The 25452-nt window shown below is 47.9% G+C and overlaps 1 protein-coding gene and 2 long non-coding RNA genes across 5 annotated transcripts; 2 read left to right on the top strand and 1 right to left on the bottom strand.

Moving 5' to 3' along the window:
- The first annotated feature begins 1364 nt into the window (after positions 1 to 1364).
- Positions 1365 to 17373, top strand: SLC2A5 (solute carrier family 2 member 5). 2 transcript variants are annotated; one of them, XM_021269451.4, is made up of 12 exons: positions 1365 to 1521; positions 7950 to 8048; positions 8537 to 8697; positions 9192 to 9316; positions 11291 to 11443; positions 11531 to 11656; positions 11925 to 12112; positions 12448 to 12558; positions 12756 to 12857; positions 13257 to 13332; positions 14355 to 14482; positions 15123 to 17373. In XM_021269451.4, exons 1-12 carry the CDS (start codon positions 1465 to 1467, stop codon positions 15354 to 15356), a joined length of 1560 nt encoding a protein of 519 aa, XP_021125126.3. In that variant the 5' UTR covers positions 1365 to 1464; the 3' UTR covers positions 15357 to 17373. The 2 variants fall into 2 exon arrangements, with proteins under 2 accessions (XP_021125126.3, XP_005015488.1); XM_005015431.6 differs by lacking the exon at positions 1365 to 1521 and adding an exon at positions 5909 to 6412.
- LOC139999293 (uncharacterized) lies at positions 11290 to 24509 on the bottom strand. Its single transcript, XR_011804691.1, has 4 exons — positions 24407 to 24509; positions 21990 to 22073; positions 20478 to 20637; positions 11290 to 17679 (listed from the first exon to the last, which is right to left on the bottom strand). It is a non-coding gene; the product is annotated as an uncharacterized lncRNA (long non-coding RNA).
- On the top strand, positions 19756 to 25435 carry LOC110351953 (uncharacterized). 2 transcript variants are annotated; one of them, XR_002400162.4, is made up of 3 exons: positions 19756 to 20131; positions 20728 to 24857; positions 24946 to 25435. It is a non-coding gene; the product is annotated as an uncharacterized lncRNA (long non-coding RNA). The 2 variants fall into 2 exon arrangements; XR_005260618.2 differs by having other exon boundaries at positions 20728 to 25435.
- The last annotated feature ends 17 nt before the right edge of the window (positions 25436 to 25452 follow it).

Genomic DNA, 25452 nt, shown 5'->3' with positions numbered 1-25452 from the left:
GAGCTCGAAGCAGCCGGGGCCCTGGAGCAAGGAGTGGTGCTGGCCCGTGGCTATATTCAGAACTGATTGAGCAACAGTCTGTGTTACTGATTGATTGCACAATGCTTCCCATGTGAGGTATCTGCTGCTCTGTGGCTTATAGCTGTGCCCCAAATTTAAGTGGTTGATCCTAAAATGTTCTCTGCTGGAGGCCTGCTGCATGGCAGGCGAGGAAACCGAGCCTGGATGCTGCAGAGAGCAAGCAGAGGGAAAGGTGTTTGTTCTGCAGTGGTAGAAGTGACTGAAAACCCCTTGAGGTATTTTGGCTGCTCTGTCAGGGGGGTTGCATCAACGCCCTGCCTTGTGTCTGCATTGCAAGCCTTTGAAAAAAAGTTATCTTGTATGTCAAGGGTTGTCTTTTAGTTTATCCTCTATACTGTGATGTCTTTTGGCCCCTTGGAGCTCCTGTGCTCAGTGTGCTCCAGTGCATGGAGCTGGGGTTGGGGCAGAATGAAGGACGGGAGCCGTGTGCTGGCTTCCAGTAACCATCCTGGGGGGGCTTTGGAGCTCACAAAAAGCTCTTAACAAAATTTTAAGGACTAGTTTGCAATGAACCCTCAGAGTGGAGGAGAGGGGTCTGTGTGGAGGAGGCAGGTGTGGGATGCAGGGGCAGATCGGATGGAATACGACAACAAACTTTGAAATGAGGGGAATAAAGAACAAAAAGCTGTAGTGGCTGCAGGGTGCTTGCCCACACTGCTTCCTGAGGCAGGAGTGAGTTAGACCTTGGTGAGTTCACCCCTCACCGTTGCATTCATCTGCTGGCACTGGTTTGGTCATTGCAAAATACCATTCCTCCTTTTCTTTTCTTATTTTCACGAGATATGAGTCTAATTGTGCAAGGTGATCCCTGGCTCCAGGAGTGAGCCAGGGGTTCTGCAGTGTGGGAGGGTTTAGGCAGCCTTTCACTTTGGGAAACCTGGAGCTTGTGGGTTTAATGAACCATCTGCTTCCAAGCAGAGGATGAATTTCTTGTTGCTGAAAGCAGAAGAGCTTGGAAAACTAATTTCTGGCTGTGTCACTACTATCTCCTCTCCTCAAGAGGAAGAACGGTTCTGGAGATGAGACCTGAGTGCTCTAATGCTGCCAAAGCAAACATTTGCATTGTACAAATCACTTCTGCTACTCAGAAGCAGCAGGGATGTCTCTTGTGCTGGGCTGAATGAATTCCCCAAGTCTTGCAGTCCTTGCAAACCCACAGGGAACCACAGGAATCGATGCAGGGTGGCGTGAGCTGGCAAAAGGCAGGTCTTGGCTGGCATAGTCAGTGCTTCTGTCCTGCACGGAAAAGTGAACCCACTGAGGTCCAAGAGGGCAGCGGGGGTATTTTGAATGGTCGGGTGCTTCTGCTGAACAAAGTGCAGGTGGAGCTTTAATGTCTGGGCATTCCAACACTTCCCAAAGCATCTGCTGCATCTCACAGCCATGCCAATGGAGAAAGGACCGGACGGTTCCCAGTCCAACTTATCAGGGCGTGACACGGTAAGTTTACAGACCTGCCTGCTCCTCTGTGCTTATTTGGGGGATGTGTGGGTGATTGTGGCTCTGCTGAGATAGCCTTCGACAGTAGCTGTGGAAAGGAGAGAAGGATGCTACCCGGTATTACCTCGTGCAGCAGAAACAGGGTCTTGATTACCTCGGAGTTGTAGAGCTCCTTGTGTGTCAGTGTTTATCTGCAGGATGTGCCTGTTTCATCCAGCACTCTGGGTAGGCATTCAGGCTGCCATGTCTGCCTCTTAATTGCCTGGAAGCCATGGATGCAGCTAATAAAGCACTGCCTGTATACAACTCGTCTGCAGGCAAATCGCTTGTTACCTAAATTACAGTCTCGCCAGTAGCTCAGGGCTGCGTTTGATATTGATTTAGCCTCGCTACACATGCAGTTCCTTCCCAAGGAGCAGGTGAAAAGGCTGCCAGTATCAGTCCCTGGGCGTGTTGTGCTGCGGGGTGTCTGCTAATGAGGCTCCTTACCGCAGGCACTGCCATCAGCAGCATCACCAGCCTCTAACCTAACCACAGCTTTTCCACTGCTCACTGCTGATGCACTCGGCTGCATCTGTCTCCAGCAGATTTACTCTCCTGGAAACGAAGCCTCACCTCTAAATTATGCTTGCCCCCTCTTGCCAAAGATGGCAGGGCTCTGTAGGATCCAGCTCTGGGCGCAGACAGTTGAGTTGGTCGTAAATAGTTCTCTGCGTGCTTGCATGGGAGCTCATCATGCAGTGGACAAGCGCAGAGGAGAGAAGATAACAAAGCTGGGTTAATGCCTCCAGGCAAATGCACTCCGTGCTCTAGCAGATGTAAGAAGCTTAATATGTGCAGCAGCTGAGATGAGAAAAGTGCCTGTAAAATTCCTGTGAAGTTGGCTCTGCTCTTTGCTCAAGTCCAACGGGATCTGAGCAATTGGAGGCAATCGTTATTTCCCTGCAATTACTGCGAAAGTTCAAGGAGAAGTTTGTTCACAATCCTGTCCTCCTTCATTGATATCTCCCAAGCTCAGGGCCAATTACCACCTCAGGGAGGTTGTTGCCAGACTCCTGCTGTGATTGGCAAATATTCAAAGTGTTCTACTGTCATAAGCAAATATTTATTCTCTGATGAAGGATTTCTGATGGCAAATACGTGTCCTGTTTGATTTCTGTCTATAACAAGGTTATTTCTTCAAACTCAGAGAAAGAGTTTATAAACCATGACAGATGTCATCTTTCATATGATCACTGGATATTGGAGTGGCTGCCCGCCTGCCAAGAGCTCCCAGAAGAATGACACTGGCTTCAAAAAGCAGAGGTTTTTCATGAGAAGCTTGTCCTTCAGAATTCCCCAGCTATGGGGCAGAGCGAGTCACCTATGAAGCTTTTTCCCTCTTCTGACCCAAGATCTATGAGTGAGCTATAACCTGTCCCATTTATTTTGGGGTACTTTGAAGGGTTTTGAAGGTAACGTGAAAAGCTGAGTTAGCTCCAAGTGTCCCTGTTGGTGCCAGCTAGCTGTAATCCCTCAACGGGAATGCTGAGGCAGGATAAGAGTTTTTGAGCTAATGAATATTCTGGTTTGCATCTCTGTTCAATTAAGGCCCCCAAGGGATATGTAGGGCCATGATGCATGAGCAAGCTTTTGGGATGTGAGCCACTGAGAACAGTTTCCATCAGAAAACTACTGAGTGGGCTATGTGGGTCCTGTGGGTTCCAATTTATCACAATCTCCAAGCAAACAGTGTCTTTAGGTTGTTGGCTTACAAAAAAACAGGAAGGGACAAATGACAACAAGTCTAGGGACCGAGTCGCTCTGCCCTGAAGCAGCAGGGCTCTGTTCCCCGAAGCAGCAGGGCTCTGTTCCCCTTCCTATTTTTAGGGCAGGCTCTCTTGCCAATTTTTCTTATGACAGGCTTTGCAAGCTGTGCTTGCAGTTTGAGCTGACACCTAGTTAGTGTGTCCACCCCTGCAAGGGGCTACACAGATCAATTCCTACTGCCACCAGCATCGTAGCGTTCATGTAAGCAGCTGCAGCAAGTAATCGTGGAAGCACAGTGGGAACCTGACCAGCATCATCTGAGCAGCTGGACCACTCCTGACCAGCACTTTCTGCTCTGATTCATCTCATCTTTTACAATACCTCATATATAAAAAAAAAAAAGTGAAAGGTATTCAAGGACTTAAAAACCCAACAAAATGCTGAGTGTGGGGTGACTTCACCACCCAGGAGGGAGGCTGCGGCCACTTGAGGCATGCATGCAGGTCGCGTGAACACCTCTGACTCAAGAGATGCATTTTTTAAGCTGGGTGCTGAAGACAGCCCAATAACAACGTGGTTTCGTTCTAGTTGTTCTTGCTGCCAGGGGTATCTATGAACTTTGCGTTTTGCTGATAAACTTTAGGAATTGTAGTTAATTGTTAACCAAGTCTGTGCTGTTCAAAGTAGCCTCCTCGTGTAGGTGGTTAATACTTAGCTGGCAGCATGGTACACCATGTGTGGAAAGAAAACTAATACGATTTGCTGTAAAAATGACATGTTCTGTGCACTGTCAGAAATAAACCTGAGGAGGAAGAACCTGCAATCTGCTCTTTTGGCCATGGTGAGAAAAAAAAAATATATAAGAAAAGAAAGAAAAAGTATGTACTTAGCTGCCTTTGATTTTTCTTGCCCCACCAAAAAATATGAAATGATATATTTAAGCAGCAGACAGTGCTATTCAGCCACTGTTCGGTGGTAATGGGTTGTTTTGTTTTTATAATGACTACCTGTGATTTTTAACTGGAATCAGTCAAGGTTTGTGTAAAACTGAACATTCCTGATGTCAGTGCCTGGCGTCGTTCTTCACCCTCGCTGTGCGGGCATTGCCCTGGCTGCCTTGCTGGCTGCGGAGCTCCTGGAAGACAAAATTTTGGGGCTCGAGGAAGGGCAGCAGACCTGGTGGCATCCACATAGTTTGGGATATCTGCAGAAATAGGATGGCTGCACGAGCTTCCCATAGGGATCTCCTGTGTCATCCAGAGAAGAAGAAGCCTTTGTGCTCTCCTCGCGTGTTCATGTTGCCCACAAATCCAGGTTTTAATGTGGAATTCTTCAATGTTTTCTCTCGTCTTGTTCTCTAATGAGCCAAAGCAATTACCAGCCCTGGCTAACCATGATGTTACTCACCGCAGTGCTTTACTGTGCTCACTCTGGATCACTGAGCAGTGTTTGCACTTCCAAAATCGCACGCTTAAAGGTGTTCTATTTCTGGTCCTGACCAGGATTCCTCTGGCAGAGGTGGCTGCAGGATGCAGGTTCTTGTGATGCTCAACGAGAACCTGCAGCATTGTTCTCTCTGAATCCATTCCTGCTCTCCCCTCAGGTCTCTCCATTAATTGGTTGCTGAAGGTATTTTTCCCATCTCTCTTTCAATCCTTGTTTCTCTGTGATTTCTTAAAAATATTATTTGCCTTGTGGCTCATGAATGGGATTACCTCACTGAATTTCACCTGTCAGTGTTACAGATGACCAACACTAAAGGCGTTTGATAGAACTGCTTGTGAAGCACTTGGCTTCTAGATGTTAAGCTCTTACTGGATTTAGTTTCTTTGAGGCCACGACTTAGACTAATTAGGTAGTTTTTCAGAGTAAATAGTAACAAAGCTATTTTAAAAACCAAAGACAATCCCTTGAGGGTTGGGGTTGAGGATGTGGAAAAAGCCAAATCTATCAGCAGCTGTCATCTTGCCGTTCTATTTCTATCATATGGTCTTTGCCCTGCAAAACTTCTTCCTGGGAAAAATTACTAATGGGTGCAAAAAAGACAATCAAGGACACGCAAAAGAGAAAAAAAATGCTGAGTGTAGGTTCTGTGTGCGATGACTTCACCGCACAGGAGGGAGGCTGTGGCCACTCGAGGCATGCATGCAGGTCGCATGAACACCTCTGACTCAAGAGGTGCATTTTTTTTGATCTGGGTGATGAAGAAAGACAGCCCAATAACAACGCGGTTTGGTTCCAGTTGCTCTGGCTGCCAGGGGTATCTGTGAACTTTGCATTTTGCTGATCAACTGTAGAAATTGTAGTTAATCATTAATTCAGTCCTGTGCTGTTCGAAGTAGCCTCCTCGTGTAAGTGGTTAATGCTAAGCTGGCGGCGTGCTACACCTTGTGTGTAGAAAGAAAACTAACACGCTTTTGCTGTACAAACAGCATGTTCTGTGCACTGTCAGAAATAAGCCCAAGAAGGAAAAACCTGCAACCTGTAGGAGTGCCCCGAGGGAGGTGGGCTGTGCGGGGTGGGACCAGGCGCGGTGTTTCTGCTCAGGGGTAGATGTGCGGTCCAGGTTTATCACTGTCCTACAGCAGAAGCCCTTTAGGGGCCATGCTCCCATGGAACACCCCTTTTTTTCCTGGAATGTGGTCACCAGGCAGCGGTGAAGCTCCGATTGTGCTGGAGGTGCAGCGTGGAGCAGCAGCAGCTCTCCTGCCACAGCCCCATCTGTTCCACATACCTGTGCTGCAGCGAACAGCTCCAGCAGCTCTGGTGATAAGCCTGCTCCTCCTCATTGGGCACATGAGGATGTTTCCCCTGTAGCTGGGCTCTATTTTGAGTCTGGAGCTGGCACAGGAACACCTGAGAGCGGTGACAGACTTGAACGAGGGAAGGGAGAGGAGACAAAAAGACGCGCAGGACTGGAAACCCAGTAGCCAGCTCGGGCTTGGGCTGATGTTGCTGGCCGTGGATTGGATACTTCCTTGAAAGTCACGGGAGGGATTTTCTGTCCAGGCAGGGCGTTTCCATCCCGTGTCATCTGTTTTGGCTATAAAAGTCCGTACTCAGCATCTGTGGTTCAAAGCCCAACATGGAGCCGAACAAGGATAAGCAGGAGAGCTCCGACTCGGAGGAAGGCACGAAGGGGGTAAGTGAGCGGACTCTGCTTCCACTGCTGCCTCCCCTGGAGATGCAGAGCGGGTTTGGAGGAGTGAAGGTTTGTGGTGGAAGAACGAATCTGTTGGGCTACATAGCCACAGCTGGTCTCGGAGGCAGAGCAGGGATGTTTATGTTCCCAAACCCAGTTTTTCTGCAGCATAGCACTGCCCCCATAACTCACTCCTTGCAGCCGACCTGTCGTGCAACTTTGGGGTGAGATTCCCTTTCTGTGCACAACTTCTCTATCCTACTCTTGCAAGTTTTCTATCCTACTTTCTGATCATTTTCAGGCTGTGGATATTTCTGGATCGGGCTGCCTCCCGCAGCAGTGTGTCCGTAGGTTCTTGCACAACACGGTGCTCCTGCGTGCCAGGGGCTTTCCTAAAAGCACAGCATGTGTATAATTAATGTAAGCGGCTCTTCTAAGCTCCGGGGATTTGTTTAATGACAGCAAGGCAGTCTGCTTTTCACTGCTGTTGCAAGAGTCAACAGTCTGGTACTAGAAAGTGTTGCTGGAAGCCTCAGCTTTCTCCTGACCCTGCCTTGAGTTTCAGTCTCCTGCAGTCCCTTAACGTGCAGATCTCTGCAGGGGAGCTGTCAGAGCTTCTGGAGAATTTGGGGGCTACAAGGAGCACCGGCAGCTATTTGGACATAGCTGTCATGGTTAGGGCCATGTCAGATCCCCCATGGAAGAGCTGGGCTGAGCGCTAGGACATTAAAAAACTTGCAAATGTTGCCAGAAAACAGTATGCGTCTGAACGAAAAGCAGTTTTATTGCTGCAGCAGATATGAGACACATTAGTGAGCTATAAAACAAACAAAAAAACAGCTTAGTCAATAACGTAGGGCTTTCTCCAGCCAACGGATGGAATTACAACTAAATTGCTCACACGGCTGGTAACCCTGAGGACTGTGTGTGTACAGACGGGGCTGGTGTGCAATTCTGCTCGGGGTGGTGATTTTGCCCTTCTGTTTGGCTGCCAAGCCCTCACTGAGCTACTTGGCCAAGCTGTCATTGGCTTTGGTGGTGGTTGGATAACCAGCTCGATCCTGAAATGTGGGGAGCAGAGTGATCCAGCCTGTGAAAGCAGAGCAAATGACTAGGAAAAGGATTTTTGCCACTTCATGCGAAACCCCATCTTTTTAAAGCTTCCCTATGCCAGCATCCTGCTTTATGTCACTAACCAATTTGCATGTTGCAAAAAAAGAATAATTGCGTGCAAATTCTTTTTTTCCCTGGGGGGTGGTATTTTAAGCATGATAACATCAAAATTATTTATCATCCACATGATCCATCAATGCTGGGAAAGGGCAGTAGAGTGAATTACTGTAATGACTATGTGCAAATCAGGCAGAACAAAGTGAGTTACAACAAAAACAACCCACTGGGCTTTCTCTGTAGGGTAACACGAAGCCAAAAACACAGAAGGCAGGTCTTGAAGATATTGCTGTATTTTTACAGAGGGACATTTATGCCTGAAAGCCAAACCTGATTCTGAGGTGCTCTTTGTGTGTTCTCTCCGCAGAAAATGACGCTTACCCTTGCGCTGGTAACGCTGATCTCTGCCTTCGGATCATCTTTCCAGTACGGCTACAACGTGTCTGTGATCAATTCTCCAGCCCCGGTAGGTTGGACTGCAGACCATGACCTAAGAGAAGGTTTATAAACAGCAAAGTGGAAGAAGAACTAGATTACAGGTGTTTTGTGGGCAGATGCCCATTGTCTAAGGTGCTCACACTGCTGCCCACGTTGAACCACCTGGCAGTGGCTGTGTTAAGGCTGCAACGTGGCCGGTAGGGCTCCGTGCCCAGCAGTGATGGGGCACGAGGAATGTCTTCCCTTCTAGGAAGCAGACAATTCCAGTCAGGCAGCTTAATTTGTGTTAAAACTAACAAGGTGGGATAAGTTGCATTAACTTTTATCTAATCTTATCTAATCCAGGCTTCTCCGTTGCAACCCTCTCTTGCATTTGTTTTCCAGCTCAGCCATTCTGGTTTTATCAAGGCATTTGTTTAAGGTTTTATGGCATTGATTGTTTGACACTGATTGATCTGGGCTTTCACAACACGGATGCTTTGCATACTGCTAACCCTGCTCTGCGTTTCATTCCAGTACATGCAAGACTTCTACAACCAAACCTACACGGACAGGTATGGGGTCTTCATGGACAAGAACTTGCAGACGCTGCTCTGGTCTCTCACCGTGTCCATGTACCCTCTGGGTGGCTTCTTCGGGTCCCTCATGGTGGGGCCTCTGGTCAACAACTGCGGCCGGTACGTGACAGAGGTGGGGAACGCCCTCCTGGGGCAGCTCGCTGGGTTTAGATAAAGCTCGTCCCACCGGTCCCTGCAGCTCGCCAAGCTCATCAGAAGCTCAGCTGCATCACGCCACTCCGGTCCTAAAGCAGATGGGGTGGTGATTAGCAGCTTGGGAACGTGGTGTCTCACCTGTAGAAGAGCTGATATGGTTCTGGGATGGTCAAGGCCACCCTGGGACCTGAGCCAGGTGGACAGCCACGGGGAAAGCCCTGGGAGCTGGGTGCAGCTGGGTGCAGCTCCAGCCCCAGCTGCTCAGGTTTCCTGAGCTTGCTCTTCATTCCCTGCAGGGAAAATGAGACAATCCCCATTTTCTCTTTGGCTAGTCTTTGGGATGGCAAGTCCTTTGAGTTTTGGGCAGCGTAACCCAGGGGAGGGTCTATCTGATATTGGCCCAGCAGCTTCCTTAGCAAAATAAGCTGATTTCTGTCTGTCTCTCCATGACTTTGCAGAAAGGGCACCCTGCTGATAAACAACCTTTTCTCCATTGCTGCTGCGATCCTTATGGGAACCTCAGAGATAGCCAAAACCTTTGAAGTAATCATCATTTCACGTGTGATCATGGGGATTTATGCTGGTAAGTGAGAGGTTGGATGGTGAAAGGAGAGCAACAATATGATATTCTTGGCTATGTAAAGGTTTTTTTCCCCAACAGATGGCTTCACAGGTAGCATATTTTAGCCATACAATTGCATAGCAGTTCTGCACTTGCTTGAATAATGGTTCTCATCTGCAGTTTGCAGAAGCATCAGAGACCTCTAATAGGCAGGGGCAGTAGGGCTGGGGTTTGGGCTGCACAGAGGAGGTGTCTGTAGCTGCAGCTGCCTTCCACAGGCAGCGTCTGCTTGGCTCCGGGGCACCATCAGCCAGGAAACCTGCTGCTGATAATCAGTTTTCCCAGACATCTTAAAGCAGATAGGCTGGCACTTTCTTTTTTTCTTTTTAAACATAATAAAAACCAGAGTAATCCTTCCAAGCCCAAGTCATTGAAGACAATGCCAGATCCATTCCTGAAACTGGTTGATCTTGCAGAGGAAAATAAATATTTAAGGGTGCAGGGCCACAGGATTTACTGCAAGGCTCTTGGGGAGCCCAGGGGAGGGCTGTGAGGTGCTGGAGCTGCAGTAACGTGGACCAAGGAAGTGTCAAAGGGCTGGAGCCCCACGTGCTGCTGTGCTGGGCTCCTGCCAAGGCAGGCTGATAAGTGTCCTGACAACATTCGGACCTGAGTAATTGGCTTTGGCTTAGCGAAGCTGACGTGCTCCATGATTTATTAGTGAGTTCGGATATCCTCTGTGGATAAAGTGAGAAAACAAACTGGCACAGGAAAACAATGCTATCTATAACACGCGATTGCAACCAGTGAGGTAAGGCAGGATATGTCTGGTCTGGCTGGTTTTGTTTTGACTTTTCACTCTCGTAAGCCTGTCTGCTGCTCTTAGCTTTGCTTTTCTGAGCTGCTACAGAGGGATCTGCAAAGAGGGATCCCTCCTTTCAGCTAGTTATTGCTGACAGAAGAGTTGGGACTGGCTGTCCTGACCTTGCAGTGGGAAGGCTGCCTATGGGGAGGGAAGGGAAGCTGCTGGACCAAGCCAGCTTCGGGCTCTCTCAGGATCCAGGCACGGTTCCCCCCAGCAAAAGGGGCAGTTTTGGTGCTGGGAGCACCATCGAGAGCCCCTCTGTGGCAGGGCTTGATCAGCATAGCTTTGAACAGTTAAAAAGCCGCCATTAACTGAACGCACTGGACTACAAGTAACTGCTAGCGTGTTTTTTTTTTTTTGTTTTTTAAGGATGGTTGTAGTGCCAACATCAGACACTACACATCCTGAATTCAGTTTTACAATGTTCTCTAGTTGTGTTAGTATTTTTTTTCTATGCCTTTTGGCCTTCAGATAACATCTTGAACTCCTTTCTAACCCCAAGTGTGTGAATGCTAGGAACTTTGTTAGCAATGGAAGATAAGAGCGGTTTGGTCATTTGACTTCAGGAGTTTAGGGTTTGCATGCCAAGATTTACAGCCAAAGTATGGGAGCTGGCAGCTCTCGGGGGTTACTGCAGCTAACAGTGCTGTGTTCTGTAAAACAACCTGTCCTCAGTGTGCTGGTGGAACAGGAACACCTGCTCCAGCATCCTACCTGTAGGAGAAATCTCAGCCCATCAATGCTCTCTGCCAACTGTTACAGAGCAATTAATGGAGTTGTGAATTTCTAGGAGCAAATAAGGGTCCCATCCCGCCACCCTTGAATCAGCTTGTTTGAGTACTGATTTCTTGCTGAAAGGAAGTGGCAAATCCTCCCTTACCTTTTGACTGTGTTTCCAAATGGGAAGCAGCACGCCCAGTTTCTCTGCGTGTCTTCTATGGAAGTCCTCTGCACCCCGTGTTGGGAGGGAGCTGCTTTGAGGAAGGTGAAGAAGGGACACTGAGAGCCCCCACGTTGTCTGCCAGCTCTGTAGGAGAGCTCCTCCCAGTCTTCTCAGGCTCCTAAAAACACTTTGCTCAGCGTGCTGAGGTCGGGAAGCTGCATAACTAACATTGCTCTCTACCTGCCAGGTCTGGCCTCCAACGTGGTTCCCATGTTCCTGGGAGAAATGGCCCCCAAAAATCTGAGAGGTGCCATTGGGGTTGTGCCCCAGCTTTTCATCACCATTGGGATCCTCATAGCTCAGATCCTTGGTCTCCACAGCATCCTTGGGAATGCCGAAGGTAAAATCCTGGCTTGGGAAGTTTTCTGTGGGCTCTGCTGGGGAAAGATTTCTCCTAGTCATCAGCATCTTGTCACGTTTGTTGCAGACTGGCCTGTGATGCTGGGGCTCACGGGGATCCCATCAGTAATTCAGCTCCTCACATTGCCCTTTTTCCCTGAAAGTCCCAGATATCTGCTGATACAGAAGGGCAACGAAGAGCAAGCACGACAAGGTACAGCACCATCCTTTACTGGAAGGGGAGGCGGAAGGGGATAAGTCTGGCTGTGGGATGTGGCTGACAGCAGCCAACAGTGAAGCAGGAGAGTGTGAAATTATTCACTGATGTGTTGCTGGTGGATGGGATTCTTGCTTTTTTCTCTGTTTATGTGAATCCCTAACTGGGAGCACTGCTGCTGCTGCCCATGGTTTGTGTTGTGCTGCTGTGTTTGGAAGCAAGGGAGCTTTCTGGGGTCCGTAACTCACCTTCCTCTCCCAACTAGCCCTGCAGAGACTGAGAGGCTGGGATGATGTGGATGATGAGATAGAAGAAATGCGCCTCGAAGACCAGTCAGAAAAGGAAGAAGGACAGATGTCTGTACTCACCCTCTGCACCTTCAGGGGCTTGCGATGGCAGCTCATCTCTATTATTGTCATGATGATGGGCCAGCAGCTCTCGGGGGTTAATGCGGTGAGTGGGGAGGCAGAGGGGTGAGCAGTAACGGGACGAGATACACAAGTACCCCCTTCATCAGGGACATTGGTTCTGTAAGATGTTATGGGAAGTTCACCCTGGCCAGTGCCAAGCCAAGCACGCACGTGGTCCAGAGTCCAGCATCCTGCAAGGATGGTTTGGATATTTTTGGAGTAAGATGCTTGTTCCTGGATTTAAACACCAACATCTCCAGTACTGCAATAATTTGGGGGTTCCTGTGCACCAGTTCCAGGAGGTAGAAGGAGCCCAGATGGGGTTCCTGTGCTCTGCCTTTGGCCACATATAAACACAGCTGTGGTTTTTTGCCGCAGGTCTTCTACTACGCGGACAGGATCTTCCTGTCAGCAGGTGTGGAAACCAACAACGTGCAGTATGTCACCGTGTCCATAGGTGCCATCAACGTCGTCATGACTTGCCTCGCTGTAAGTGCTGGGGCTCTTTGGGTTCTCACTTGTCCGCTCTCACGATGTGTGACCCAGGTTGTCACTTACACCATGAGATGCTTCGTGCAGTACGTGTTCTGCATGGTCCCTTGCTAAATACCACCTTAATAACATTTGCTGGAATGACGTGCTGTGCCCCGGGGATCTGGTCTCTCATCCCTTTCTGTCTCTTTCAGGTTTTCATCGTGGAGTCCTTAGGGAGGAGAATCCTCCTCCTCGCTGGCTTTGGCTTGTGCTGTGGCTCCTGTGCGGTGCTGACCTTGGCCCTCAACCTCCAGGTGTGTGGCTGGGGGGCTCAGTGGGGCTGTCCTGGGACTTACTGGGGAACAAATTCTTGGTGTTTTTTGGACTGGTTTCTGCACTCTGGGAGGGGGGCAGTACAGAAGATCTCAGTACTTGTAGATCTGCCTAAAGTAAACCCAACAAGAGCTACAGTCCTGCTTGGCTGGATACCTCTCCCAGCACATCGTGTTCATACCTTTGCATCCATCTGTTGGAAGCAAAGATCCTACATGGACCATGTGCTTAGTGGCTAGGTATGTCTGTGGGGCATAGCTGGGAACAGAGGAGGACACTGCTTTAGAAAATCCTTCAAATCTTACTGTGAACAGTGCCCTGTGTGTGTTGCTGACTTCCAGGCAGGACCCAGCTCTAACCTGTGATTAAATCCTTCACAGAACACCGTCTCCTGGATGTCTTACCTCAGCATAGTGTGTGTCATTCTTTACATCATTGGACACGCTATTGGAGCCAGTAAGTACACATAACCTTGCCCAGTCTTTTCTGCAATTTGGTTTAAGTCAAGTATTATGCTGAACTTCGCATCAAAAGCTTGGTGGGGCTGATCCAAGGAGATTGCATTTCCCCTGTGCAGCCATGCACCTTGCTGACAGCTCGATTTATGCTTCAGCGGGCCCTGTCCACGGGCAGGGGAGCATCCAGCTTTCAAGAGGAAAAGCAAGGCATGGTTGTGCTCATCATACCTGGGATGCACCCGTTAGATCTGGAGCAAAGCTGTGCTGAGATGCTGAGTCCCAGCGGCTGGGCAGAGATTCTGCATGCTTGCATCTACGGGCAACAAATCGAATTAGAACAACTCGAAGTACATGTGTGGCACTACAGGTCACTTTGCAGCCAGGAGTTGGTGTTGTAGATGAGGATATTGGAACGGCTGTTGCCTGATCTGGCAGCTTCTGAAAGCAGTCGAGTTGCCTGTTCAGTGTGGAAGGCCCGGCCAGGTCCTTGGTGGATGCAGCAATGCAGTTTGGAGACTCCTGTTGAGGTTTCACTGGTAGATGGAATTACATTTAACCTCTCTTTTCTCCATGCTGACCCCTGTTGTGATAACGTTATCTGTACCTGCTCCCTCACCTCACAGAGGGGGCAGTGCTGTGAGCGAGCCTGGCGGCTTGTTCCACTACACCTGTTTTTCCAGCACCTGCTTATGCTGTGTTTTTTTTTTCTTTTCTATTTTTAAGAAGCACTGCTTTGCTTAGATGCCGCTTGTAGAATGCTCTCTGGAGATGCATTTCACATTTATCAGTCTTGACAATTTTTTCGTGGTTAAAGCCATAGGAGAGAGAAGAGGCTGACTGCTGTGTGTGAGCTTAGGCAAGTCAGCCAGCTGCCCTGCTTTTTGTTTGATTTCCCTCTTGGATTTATCAGACGTTTCTAAACACGAGTAGTTTAGTAAACTACTGACATAAGCGATGTAATCTAGGAATTCAGAGCGAGGGATTGCCTTTGGGATTTACAATTATGCGACTCTCTTCCAGGCCCGATCCCCTTTGTGATGATCACCGAGATGTTCCTGCAGTCATCCCGGCCGGCTGCCTTCATGGTCGGTGGGTCCGTGCACTGGCTGTGCAACTTCGCTGTGGGGCTCTTGTTCCTCTACATGGAGGTAAGAGCAGGGGCTGGGGCAGGCCTTCAGCTTAAAATTAGTATCTTCACCCCTGTGTTCCTACAGAGAGCCTTTTTAAGCCTGGGCACTGTGCCTGCCCAGGTTGGTTGCCAGTACCTGCAAGCAGGATTACGGATATTACAGATAAAGGGCAACAAAGTGATGTTAATCAGCAGTTCTTTGATCACATCTGTTGGGCAATGCTTTAAAATAAAGTTATTTTCCCATATGAATGTCTGATTCTCAATTCAGGACCACAGAAAAGACAGCAAATTCCCCATTTTCCGTAGCAGGGTGGATATCTCAGAAAGCCACCTGCAGCTTTTGACTGGCAGGTCACCAGTTCAGACTGATCCCAAGTAGTAGTGACCCATAAATTGATTGATTTTAGCCTGTGCAGGGGGAGCTGATGAGTTTACTTTGATTTATGTAGCAGACCTTTTCCACTAAATCCATGGTGGTGATATCAGGAGACAGAATCCAGAACCACCCCTAGCTTCCAGTTGCTCAACTTACAGTACATGCACACCACTGTGGTTGCCTTTCATAGGTGATATAGGGTTCAGCACGTCCAAATCATGTCATGTATACATCTGGGGTATTGTCCTTGGCTTTGCTTAGTCTTCTTTTCTTGCTCTAGGCTGGACTGGGAGCCTACTGCTTCCTCATTTTCTGTGCCATATGCCTCGTCACCATGGTTTACATCTTCTTTGTTGTTCCTGAGACGAAGAACAAAACCTTCATGGAAATTAACAAGATCATGGCCAAGAGGAACAAGGTGGAGATTCAGACAGAGAAAGAAGAGCTCATGGATATCCACACTATCCAAGCTGGGCAGGCAGAGAAGAAAGAAATCTCCAACAGCGATCTGTGAACGCAAACCAACGTTTGGCCTGGCCCAGGCACTTTTCAGGACCTGCTCAGTGGGAGAACGTGGCTTGATACTGATCTTTCATCCAGACTTTCTGCACACTTCCTACAGCAAGAGTTTCTAAATAAGCCATTATTGTGTCTTAAAAGTGTTCTCATTGTGAGTGATTAGCAGGACCGCCCTGCTTCACGGCACAGCACTGCTGAGGAAAATTCCCCATTCCTGGTTATTTGTCGCAAGGAAAGGGCAATGCCCAAAGCCAGCTCAGTTCCTGCCATCAAGGAACTGATGCCACAGTACGATGTATGTCCCTCACGTCCTGACACATCACAAGTGACACAAACCAGCACCTGGGCTGGGTTTTGGTCAGTTGTGTGCGAGGAGTTCACCAGATTCCTCCTTTATGTAGCTGAGGGTCCAACATGAGCGATGGCAGCTCTTCGGTGCTTGGTCTTCTCTGAGTGGAGATTTGCAGTTGTGCTGAGATGCCTTGCTAGATGGGTCGATAGCAGTGTTGATCCTGTGCCCTACCGTCCTTTTGTGTGCTTCAAAGGACCATAAAAGTAGGAATACACATCACTCAATCTCACCCCCACTCTGCTCACCAGCCTCTCCCTCACATCTCAGCCCTCAGCTGTTGCCATTGAGTCCTCCCTGAGCCTTAACCTTGAGGTTAGGAGTCCTCCAGTGGGCTGATGCTTATTCACAGCTGGTTGATAACCATTTGTTCCAGCAGCACTCCAGTCTTTGGAAATAGCTCACTGCACTCTCTAGCGTTTACACCTCAGTTGCCCCAGGGTGTCAGTCCCTCTCTTAATCCTTTAATAACCCCCAGATCCATGCTCTGTAGGCATGAGGCAGGTGCAGCTCGTTCACTCCCCAGAGATGGTCCTGAGCTCAGTGAGAACCTTGGTGCCGTGCTCCTGGGGTCAGACTCAGGCTGATGGATGCCTGTGCAACGACTGTAGGGCAGGGTCTGCTTCCAAGCATGGTCAAACCTGTCTTTAAGAAACTCAATGCGAAAAGCTTAAGTCATTTTTTCAAAAAAAAAAAATCATCTCTTGGGTACCTGAACCTTCTTGAAGAAGTCTTCAAAGGGTTTAGAGCTTGGTCCTATTACTGGTTTCTTTCTGTTGTGTTCCCTAAGGGCACAGCTCCACGCAAAAGCTAAAATGGTTTGCAAAAGCTGAGGCTGAAGGACTGGTGCTGGCCCACAGAAGAAAGCAAATTGCATGCTGATAAAAAACAGAGGATTTCTTAAAGGATTTATTTAAGGGGTTTGAGGGTTCATTGCTGCATAACTCAACATGTGGAAATTCACACAATTGTGCAAGGTTGCTGCCCTCTGCATGGAGAAAAGCAGAATTGTTCAACAGCCTGGCACGGACTTGGTGTTGTTGCTGGCAATAATCCTTCCCATGACGTACGTCTTTAACCCCAGGAGACGAGTGTCCTACATGCCCTCAGCCTTGTCTTGTGATGTGTACGTGTTGAGAAAGAAGCTGCTTCCATGCTCAGTCTCGCCATCCATTTACAAAAAGGACACGTCACTGAGCAAAGCACAATGACCGCGTAGGAGCCGTGCTGGCCTTTGTGCACCCTTCACTGTCTGATACCTCTGCGTTGGAAGGGGCAGTGGTTTGGTGGTGAAAATAGGAATAAAGGCTGCATGCAGGGAAGATGGTGAGAAATGGAGTTGAGGTGAAGGACGTGAAAATAGTTTCACCTGAGAAAGGGGTTCCTCTAACCAGAGTGGCACTTTTTGGCATATGAGGAGCTCTGTGCATGGGGCCCTACACCAGACTCCTGGGAGGGATGTGACGATGCAAGGCATTGGACTGTGCTGAGTTGCTCTCTGTTTTTTTGCCTTTATCCTACTGATTGATGGAGGCTTTGCCCCACTATGCCTACTTGGAAAAACTAAGCAAGGTGCCTAGTGAACCTGGAGCAAGCAGAAGGAGAAACAAGCAATTAATCTAAAACAAATAAATGAAGCAAACTTCCTTTCTCATTTTCTCTAGCAAGTGGTTTGCATTCTTTTGTTTCCTTTTTTTTTTTTTTTTTTAAAGGGGGTGTGGGAGGGTCACTGACAGCTGCTGTCCGACTCCAGAACCACCCCTCCTAAGAGGGTCATGGAGGTTTCTCCCCATGCTATGACATCTACAGGTTCACATGCATCATCCACCCTGCAAATCCGTTGGAGAAGGCCCCAAGACATGTTTCTTACCCACATGGCTCACTCCATTCAGCAACTCTTTCTTCATGTCCTGGAGCTGCGTCTGGATCTGCTCTAGTCTAAGGCTGAGCTCTTCTGGCTGGCATTGTTCTAGAGCAATCAGACAGCTGGACTTACCAAAAGCCAGGACCTGCACGTGGCAGCTCTCCTGCTTTCTGGTTTGTAGGAGGTTTGGGGAAGAACTTTGTTTTAAAGCAGCAGGGTCAGTGCTTTGGCCTGGAAGTGCTCAGGGTTAAACCCAGGAGCTTGTGGCAGGGGGACCCTGCAGGGTCTCTTGCTGAGCATTAGCAAGGGAAGGGAAGAGCCTGTCTAGGCTCTTATCAGCTAAGTCATGGTAAAGATAGTGTGCCTGAAAGAAGTTATTTTAACTCTGACCCGGTGGTATGCGCAGATGCAAGCGTTCTGTGGCTTGCTGCTTTCTCACAAGCGCCCACTAGTGCCTTCCCCACCAAAAAGTATTTATGTGAGTATTTAGTGAGAGCAGAGCTGATTCCCAGCTGGGCAGCTCTGGGTTTTTCCTTAGACACCTATAAAAATGGTTTAATGCTTGTGCCTGGCACCGCACAGCACGTCTTGCAGGGCTCTGCATGCATTTGTTCATCTCGTTATTTCCAGAGAGAAGAGGAGGGGGTCAGAAATAACAAAGCAACCAGGCTCACCTAACCCTTCGCCATCATTTTCCATGTTCTGGGCTCTGTGGCTGTTAGGGACGGGCATGCTGGGCCAGAGCCCTGCAAATCTGAAATAGCTGCTTTGGGCTGGGGGGGTTGAGAGACAGAGCCCTTTGTCTCGCTTTGCTGGGAGCATTCACACCAGGGCTATGAAACACTGGTCTTCCTGCTGGTGTCCTGCCACAGATTATATATTAGGGTAATAAATATGCTGAATTTAGGGCTTAAAATGGAGAATTGCTTCCTCCTAGTGAAAGCCCAGAGCATGTTGTAAAATAAAATAGCAACTCTCATTGCTAAAGGTAGCACCGTGTGTGATTCAGTAGTCAGAGCTTGGGTTAGAGGAGAGAGTTTCTTTTGTTTGTAAAGTGTTGACAGCCATACAAGATGAGAACCTGTTTCCTTGTGATATCCCAAAGCGTCTACAGTGGGAAATAAACACCTACCTTACTTTTTATGTAAGATCCCTGCTGACTGCCTTCCATAATTAGGATTATTTGCCTCAAGTACCTCATTATGGCTTCTACCTTCTGCAAAACACAGCCAGTGAGATGTGTTCTGAATCTAGGGGAAGGTTAAATCTTCCAAAAGGCATTTTGTGTAATTGTTTTGCTGCTAACAGCCCAGCTTCCTTCTGCTTCTTGCCCTGGATCTCCATGTAAAGGGGGAGAGTTACTGCTCTGAGCTGGACCTGCCTTGTGGTCCCACGATGTGGGTTCTGCAGGGGAACAGCACACGGGGCCAGGGTCTTCTCCCGCCTCTGGCCTCCAAGGGGTTGAGGTAAGGAGTTAATGGATGCTGCACATCAGGTGCCAAAAGTGCAGCTGGTTTCTTAGGTGAGAAACTTGTTCTTCAGCACCTGAGAGCTCGAGCAGAGATTCCTGTGGATTAATCCATTTGCTGACCTCCTTTAGGTGTGGCACAGTGGGAGATTTTCCTCATGGGGGATTGGCACCCTGTGGCAGCCCTCTGAAATCAGTGGGGAAACTGCGCCTGCCTTCGCAGGAGCTGTGACTGCAGGCTGTTGTTGTGCTGTATTAAAACGCCCCACGTTAGAGCATCGCTGTCTTGATGTTGACAAGAGAATAGGGAAAGGCACACGTGCAGAGATGCGAAAGCTAAACCTGCAGGAATTGGTGTGCAGGCTGTCAGGGTGGCAGTGCTGATATGACAACTTCCAGCTGAATGTCAGGCTTGCAAGGGGGAAAAATAGGAGTGCTTATTCATGATGATTTTTAGAAATACAATCACAGCAGCCTCTCTCTGAAGAGGGCGTCTCTCATCGCTTCAGTTCCTTGTTCTTGCTCTATATTCCTTTCTCCCTGCTGCAGAGAGAAGAAAGGACTGGCGTGGGGGATTAGAGAGCAACCAGGCTCTTCATGTTCCAAATGCCTTGAAAATACTCATCCCCCTGCAGCAGTTATTGGGAAATTCTTCTCTTGCTGCTCATCTGTAGTCTACAAGCATTACCCCAGCAGCAGCAGCTGATGAATTATTTAGGTAATTCATTACCTGCAGCAGGAGCATCCAGGACCTCCTAAAGGAGAAGCCTTGCTCTGAGGCTGTGCAGCCAAAGGCAAGGCGTTTAACTTGGGCTGTGCTTCAGCTTCCCTTCCTGAGGGCTGTAGGAGGGCTCCTCCTCTGCCTTGTGTGACTACAGCTAACCAACCATCAGCTGCCAGCTCACTGCTGAGCTACAGTTCTCCCATCCCATCACTTCTGGTTCTCACTACACAGGGGCAAAAATACATATCTGAACTCATAAAATCTCCTTTATACTCCAGTGATGACTGCATGCTGCGCTGCCCAGACAAACCCTCCAGAAGACAGACCACAGCTTGCCTTACAGCTTAAAAGCAGGATGCTCTCAGGTTTGTATTTCCTCCAATAAACGCACTGTGGGATGGTGCAGGGTGCTAACAAAGAGGTGTGGGCAAAAGGCTGTGGTTTCAGGCCAGCCCTACCATTACCAACATCTGCACTTCAAAAATGTGAGGTTTGGCTTTGCTGCCAGCATCGCCCATGGTCATGGCAGCAGCACAGGGGGTCCTGATGCTGCATGATCAGGGATGGTGCATGCACCGTGCTGTGGGTCAGGGACCACTGAAGCCTGCAAAATGGGGCTGAAGGGGGCTGTATGAGCTGTATGTCTGCTCCTTTGCCAGAAACGAGCTCCTCTTTTTAGGCAGGAGATAAACAGGCTCCCCCCAGCCTTACCTGAATGGCCGTTGCTGGTTGTTGTGATGTCCCCCTGCAAGGGCTCGTCTTAATCACTCAGCTCCAGCTGCAGCAGCTGGGGGTTGTGCACCTCTTTCTTCCTCTGGATGTCGATGGGAAACTGGTGTTTGCCCCCAGTGCTCTTCATCCAGCTCGGCCTCTGCGGAGGAGAAGCAAACCAGGTCATTAGGATGGGGCGGGAGCTGCTGCTAGCTCAGCAGTCTGAAAATATACATTATTTTGTCTGCAGGACAACTGTGCTGCAAAACATGAGACCTGCATTGCAGTAAGAGCCCTCTGCACTCACCTCCTGTGCCTGTCCATGGAGGAAGCAAATGCAGAGGACACCTGGCATGCTGGATACTGTCCTTTATCCAATGGCTTTAAAACCTCTTAACCCCAATTTGAATCTTTCCTGCAAGGTCTGAGTGCTGCTGAAACTGCTAATTGCTGCTTGAACCCATCAAGGCTATTTGTGCTCTCCATAGTGCTATATTTAAGACTTTGAGGTTAAGTAGAAATTTTGATGCTATCTCTGTCATGGCTGTGACAGACAGCCACTATGGAAACCTTTTATTCTGCTTACATCCCTCCCTCAAACTGCAATATATTGATCAACGGAGACTCGTCTGAGACGAACAAAGCTAGAGCTGAGGAATAACCAGCACATGGCTGTTTACACTTGCTGAGCGCAAACCATGCAGAGATGGTTTGGAAGAAGAGGTGAGTGTTTTAAAAAGAAAGTAGATCAAAGCTATTTCATCATCTCCCTAATTTTCTAATTATTAGGATCAGAGCCACAGCTGGGGATTTGTTACCATTTGCCAACTCTTTTCTTTTTATTTCATTTAAGCAATGAAAGTTTGCAGGCATTTTATTTCCTGACATTGAATAAATATGGAGGGCTTAGGAAAGGGCAGAAGGAAATCCAGCAAGGACTTATGCAAACAGCTTGGTGGGCTAATTGCAGGATTGCATCCACTCAGCAACAGCCTTTCCTTCAGCCTGAGTCCCAGCCCACTGAAGAGTGTAAAAGAACTGCCATTTACTTCAGCAAATTCTGCAAGCAAGCTCCTGAAACAATTACAAATCAAATAAAGTTTCACAAGATCTATAAATACACAGAGGAGCACTTTTTTTTGGTGACCTGTTCTGAATAGGGTGTGACAATAAAATAATGGACAAGCAGTATTTAAAGGTTTTCCTTTCAGAATCATCCAAAGGGCAGCTTTTATTCTAAGACATTGCAAAGATTTTCCCCGTTGTTCAAACCTTTTGGGTCTGCCAGCCCTGATCATGCGTCCTCACTGCACAGGGGAGCACAAAGGGGTGGCACTGGGGAAAACCAGTTCCAAGATATGCAGTCATCAATAAAGGGGAATAAATCAGCTGCTCGCTGGAGACCTCTCACTAACAAAAGCAGTGTCCAGCTGAGTGTTGCCTCTGCAGAATGCGAGCGTCTCAGCAAGTTGGCAGGCAGCAGTGATCCCAAAGCAGCCTCATTTTTGTTACCTTTGTACGTCAGTGCACGGTGTGAGAGCAGCACAGCAGCAGCAGGCACACTGGGGCAACTGGGACGCGCATCTCTCGCTGCACCTGCAGGACCAAAGAGGAGAGCACATTTCTTTAAAAACCCTCAGGAGATAAATACCAATTTTCTCCTGGTCTGGTCCCTCCAGCACCCATCCTGCCCTGCTCTTCACCCATCAAAAGCTGTAGCTAACAATGCCACAGGGATATTTTGTGTGGGCACTCCGCACTATGCACAAACAATCCAAGGCACACAGAGTTTAGGGACCAATTTTCCAAAGTGCTGGGCTTTCCCAGTCTTATTAGAAGTCAGAATTGTAGACACTTGGCTCCTGAGGCCAGATTTCAAGAAGCTCCACACCCACTGGTCTAGGATTTCAAGGTGTTTGGCTTTCAACACCTTCCCTCGTCTCTGAAATCCTGGGTTTGTGTGTGAGATTTGAAACCTGTGCAAAAATCAGAGCTCTGAAATGCTATTTACTCTGTTGAAAGACGCAGGCAGGATGCAAGATCTTGAAGCCCTGATTTTTGGAACACTTACAGGAATTCCCATCAGAGCTAAGAGGTGTCAGATGTCTGAAGGCTCTCATGGGTTTCTGTAGCTGCTCTATACACCATCAGACACTTGATTTCCTTGAAAATGTGTCCCAACCTATGAATTGGCCAAGAAATACCAGCCTTAGGAGACCTTTCCTGGTTTGGTGGTTTGTGCAGTGTGTGTTTAATGTTTGGGAATTGCTGTAGTATTGAGTTAATTAAGCGAATGCATATTTCTCCTTCTCTCCCCAAAAAAAGTCATTTATCCTGACAGCTGCACTGAACTGTGGCAGGACTGAGCTAACCAAACTTCCCCTGCAATGCACTCCATAATCCGTGTGGATCCAGTTGGGTAAATAAGCCTTGAAATTAGCTGAGGGAGAAATTTCGGGGGTTTAGAGCTGTTTGCACACCCAGATTCCAGACAGCAGCACATGAGGGTGTGAACAGGCATCAGGAACCGGCGGTGGCCCCTGCAGCCATCTGTCACCCTGCCTGCATGGGTGGCATCGGGGACAGGCTTTGTCCCTTGTCTGCACTTCAATCACATCAGCCTAATTTAGTGGTCAAACGAAACAGGGTTACAAATACCTGCATTATTACTTCCTCCAAACTTGAAGCCTTCCTCCTGCCCACTGAAAGCAGGCACTTTCTGCCCTGGGATCACGCAATCCCTCTGCATACCAAGCACTATTCCAAAAAGACCACTGAGGCCAAGTGAAAGAACCCCAGGTACGGATTTCAGAAGGCTTGGGGCTGACCCCTAGGATGCCCAGAGTAATGGCAGGTTTACAAAATCAATTTTCCATGAAAATCCAATTGCGTGAAAAGCCTGCTCACGAGACCAGCTGCCAAGTCAAATACCAGTCTCCCAGCTGGATTAGCACACTATCTGCCAGGAAAAAATTAAGTGACAGCACGCATAAGAAAGTAAGAAAGTAAAAGGGGTCACACTTGTTATGAAGAATTTCCTGAGGCTGAACTAAAAGGCAAGAAATAGAATAGCACACAGCCTCTTTTGTATTCTAAAGGAAGCACAGAAATTCTCCAATAATAGGAGACTGACTGAGAAGGCGACTGAGAAGGACCACGTTCATTTAAAGACTAAGTACAAGTAAATATCCACAGCAAAAGAGTAAAATTGTGTTCACTTCTAAATGATGGCCAAGATTGCAGAAGCAACTAGACATTTTCAGGAGGATCCACACTGAGACATCCCAAGAGTCCATTTCAAAGCTTGAGGAACCACCTCTTGTAAGGTTGAAAAACTACACAAAATCCAACCATGAAGACTCAATAAAGGTCACAGAAGTACCCATGTTAGTAAAGTATGTGCTCTGCTCCATGCAAGTAAGTAAAATAAAGTCCTGCTTTATTGTCTGCAGGACAATCTCTTTTTCTTTTTTTCCCCCGGGACATTTTAATACCCTTCCTACAGAAGGCTCATTCCTGGGAATAGTGATATCGATTTCAATTTCACGAGAAGCCTGAGTTCGCACCACCCATAAATATTGTGGAAGAACTGCAAGCAGAAGAGGCTGGTTAATGGAAGAAAAAAAAAAAGCCTTCTTGTAGGCCAGTTGGGAAATGTGAGCTGACATTTCAGCTGGGAGGATTACATAGAGCCCAGTAGTTAGAGCATTAACCTGTCTCAGCTGCTGCCTCGTATTTATTTATACCAGACTCAGCAAGATCTTTCCTTCTCAAAACCAACGCTGATGCGAGCTACAGAACTGCAATTCAGAAGACCCAAGGAAAACACGGAGCTCCCCAGTTCATTTCCCCAAAATAGAAGAGGAGAAAACCTCAGACTCCTGTGGAGCTGAACCTGCTGCGAGGACAAAGCCTGTCAAAAACCATACCTGGACACACGGGCATCCGCTTCCTGCTGATCCCCTCCTGTTCCTGCAGCTCCACTGACCAGCTTGGTTCTTCTCCATTAATGCAGCAATTCCCTTCTTCTTACTAGGAAATGAAAGGGTCAAAATGGTGTTTAACAGCTCGACTCTTGCTCCTTGGGCATCAAAAGCAATCACAACAGAAACAGGGAAATGAAAGAACAGAGCCCCAGCCCCAAAGCTGTGCTTACAAACAGTTCCCATGCTACGTAAGCGGGTACATTGTGCTGTGCAAAACTCCATCTCACATTTAGCAATACAGGAAAAAAAAAATCAGGAGCTCTTGAACAGGAATTTGTTTAAAAAAAATAAAATAAAATAAATAAAATGTACAATTGATGGAAGCTCTTCTTTCTCTACAAGATCTGTATTAGCCAGGAAAAAAGAAAATCTCTGCTGCAACAACTGCATCCAGGTAGGGTAATGGATATTCTGGAAAATGCTTCACTTGAAGCAAAGGGTAGCTCTTACTTCGTAACGGTGGTTCGGTCTTCTCGTTCCAGAAAGCAGCCTTTGCACCGTCCTCTTCACCTGAGGCCTCGTCACAATACAGCAGCCACTTGGGTAAATACCTGCTTATTCCAAAGGCACACACCCTAACGTGAACTTCTAGGAAATAAATAAATACATCCACACTTCCGATTTCACCAAAGCTGATTCTGAAATTCAGCTTCAGCTTCTCTCAGAATTAAATGTGAGCCCACGTGGGGTTAAATCTGTTTCTTTTTTGTAGCCCTGTATCAAAACCCCACTGAATTTGTAACAGCTTCAAGTGAATATTTGGAGAAAGATCAGCTGTAAGAATCAGGGACTGTGACAGCACTTTTTCACACCACCAGAGGACTAAGATGAAGTAAGAGCTACATTCATAGCTACCCCATATTGCACAAATCCAAGATTTCTTTAAAATATTTGCCATCTCTTTGCCAATGAACAAAGATAGTAGAGGACCACAGTAGTTTTGTTCCTTTTTTTTTTAAATATTGCTTGCAAGATGTAACAAACAGTAT

This window comes from Anas platyrhynchos, chromosome 22 (assembly GCF_047663525.1).
Source record: "Anas platyrhynchos isolate ZD024472 breed Pekin duck chromosome 22, IASCAAS_PekinDuck_T2T, whole genome shotgun sequence".
Taxonomy (NCBI): domain Eukaryota; kingdom Metazoa; phylum Chordata; class Aves; order Anseriformes; family Anatidae; genus Anas; species Anas platyrhynchos.
This window is presented reverse-complemented; position numbering and strand designations above follow the sequence as displayed.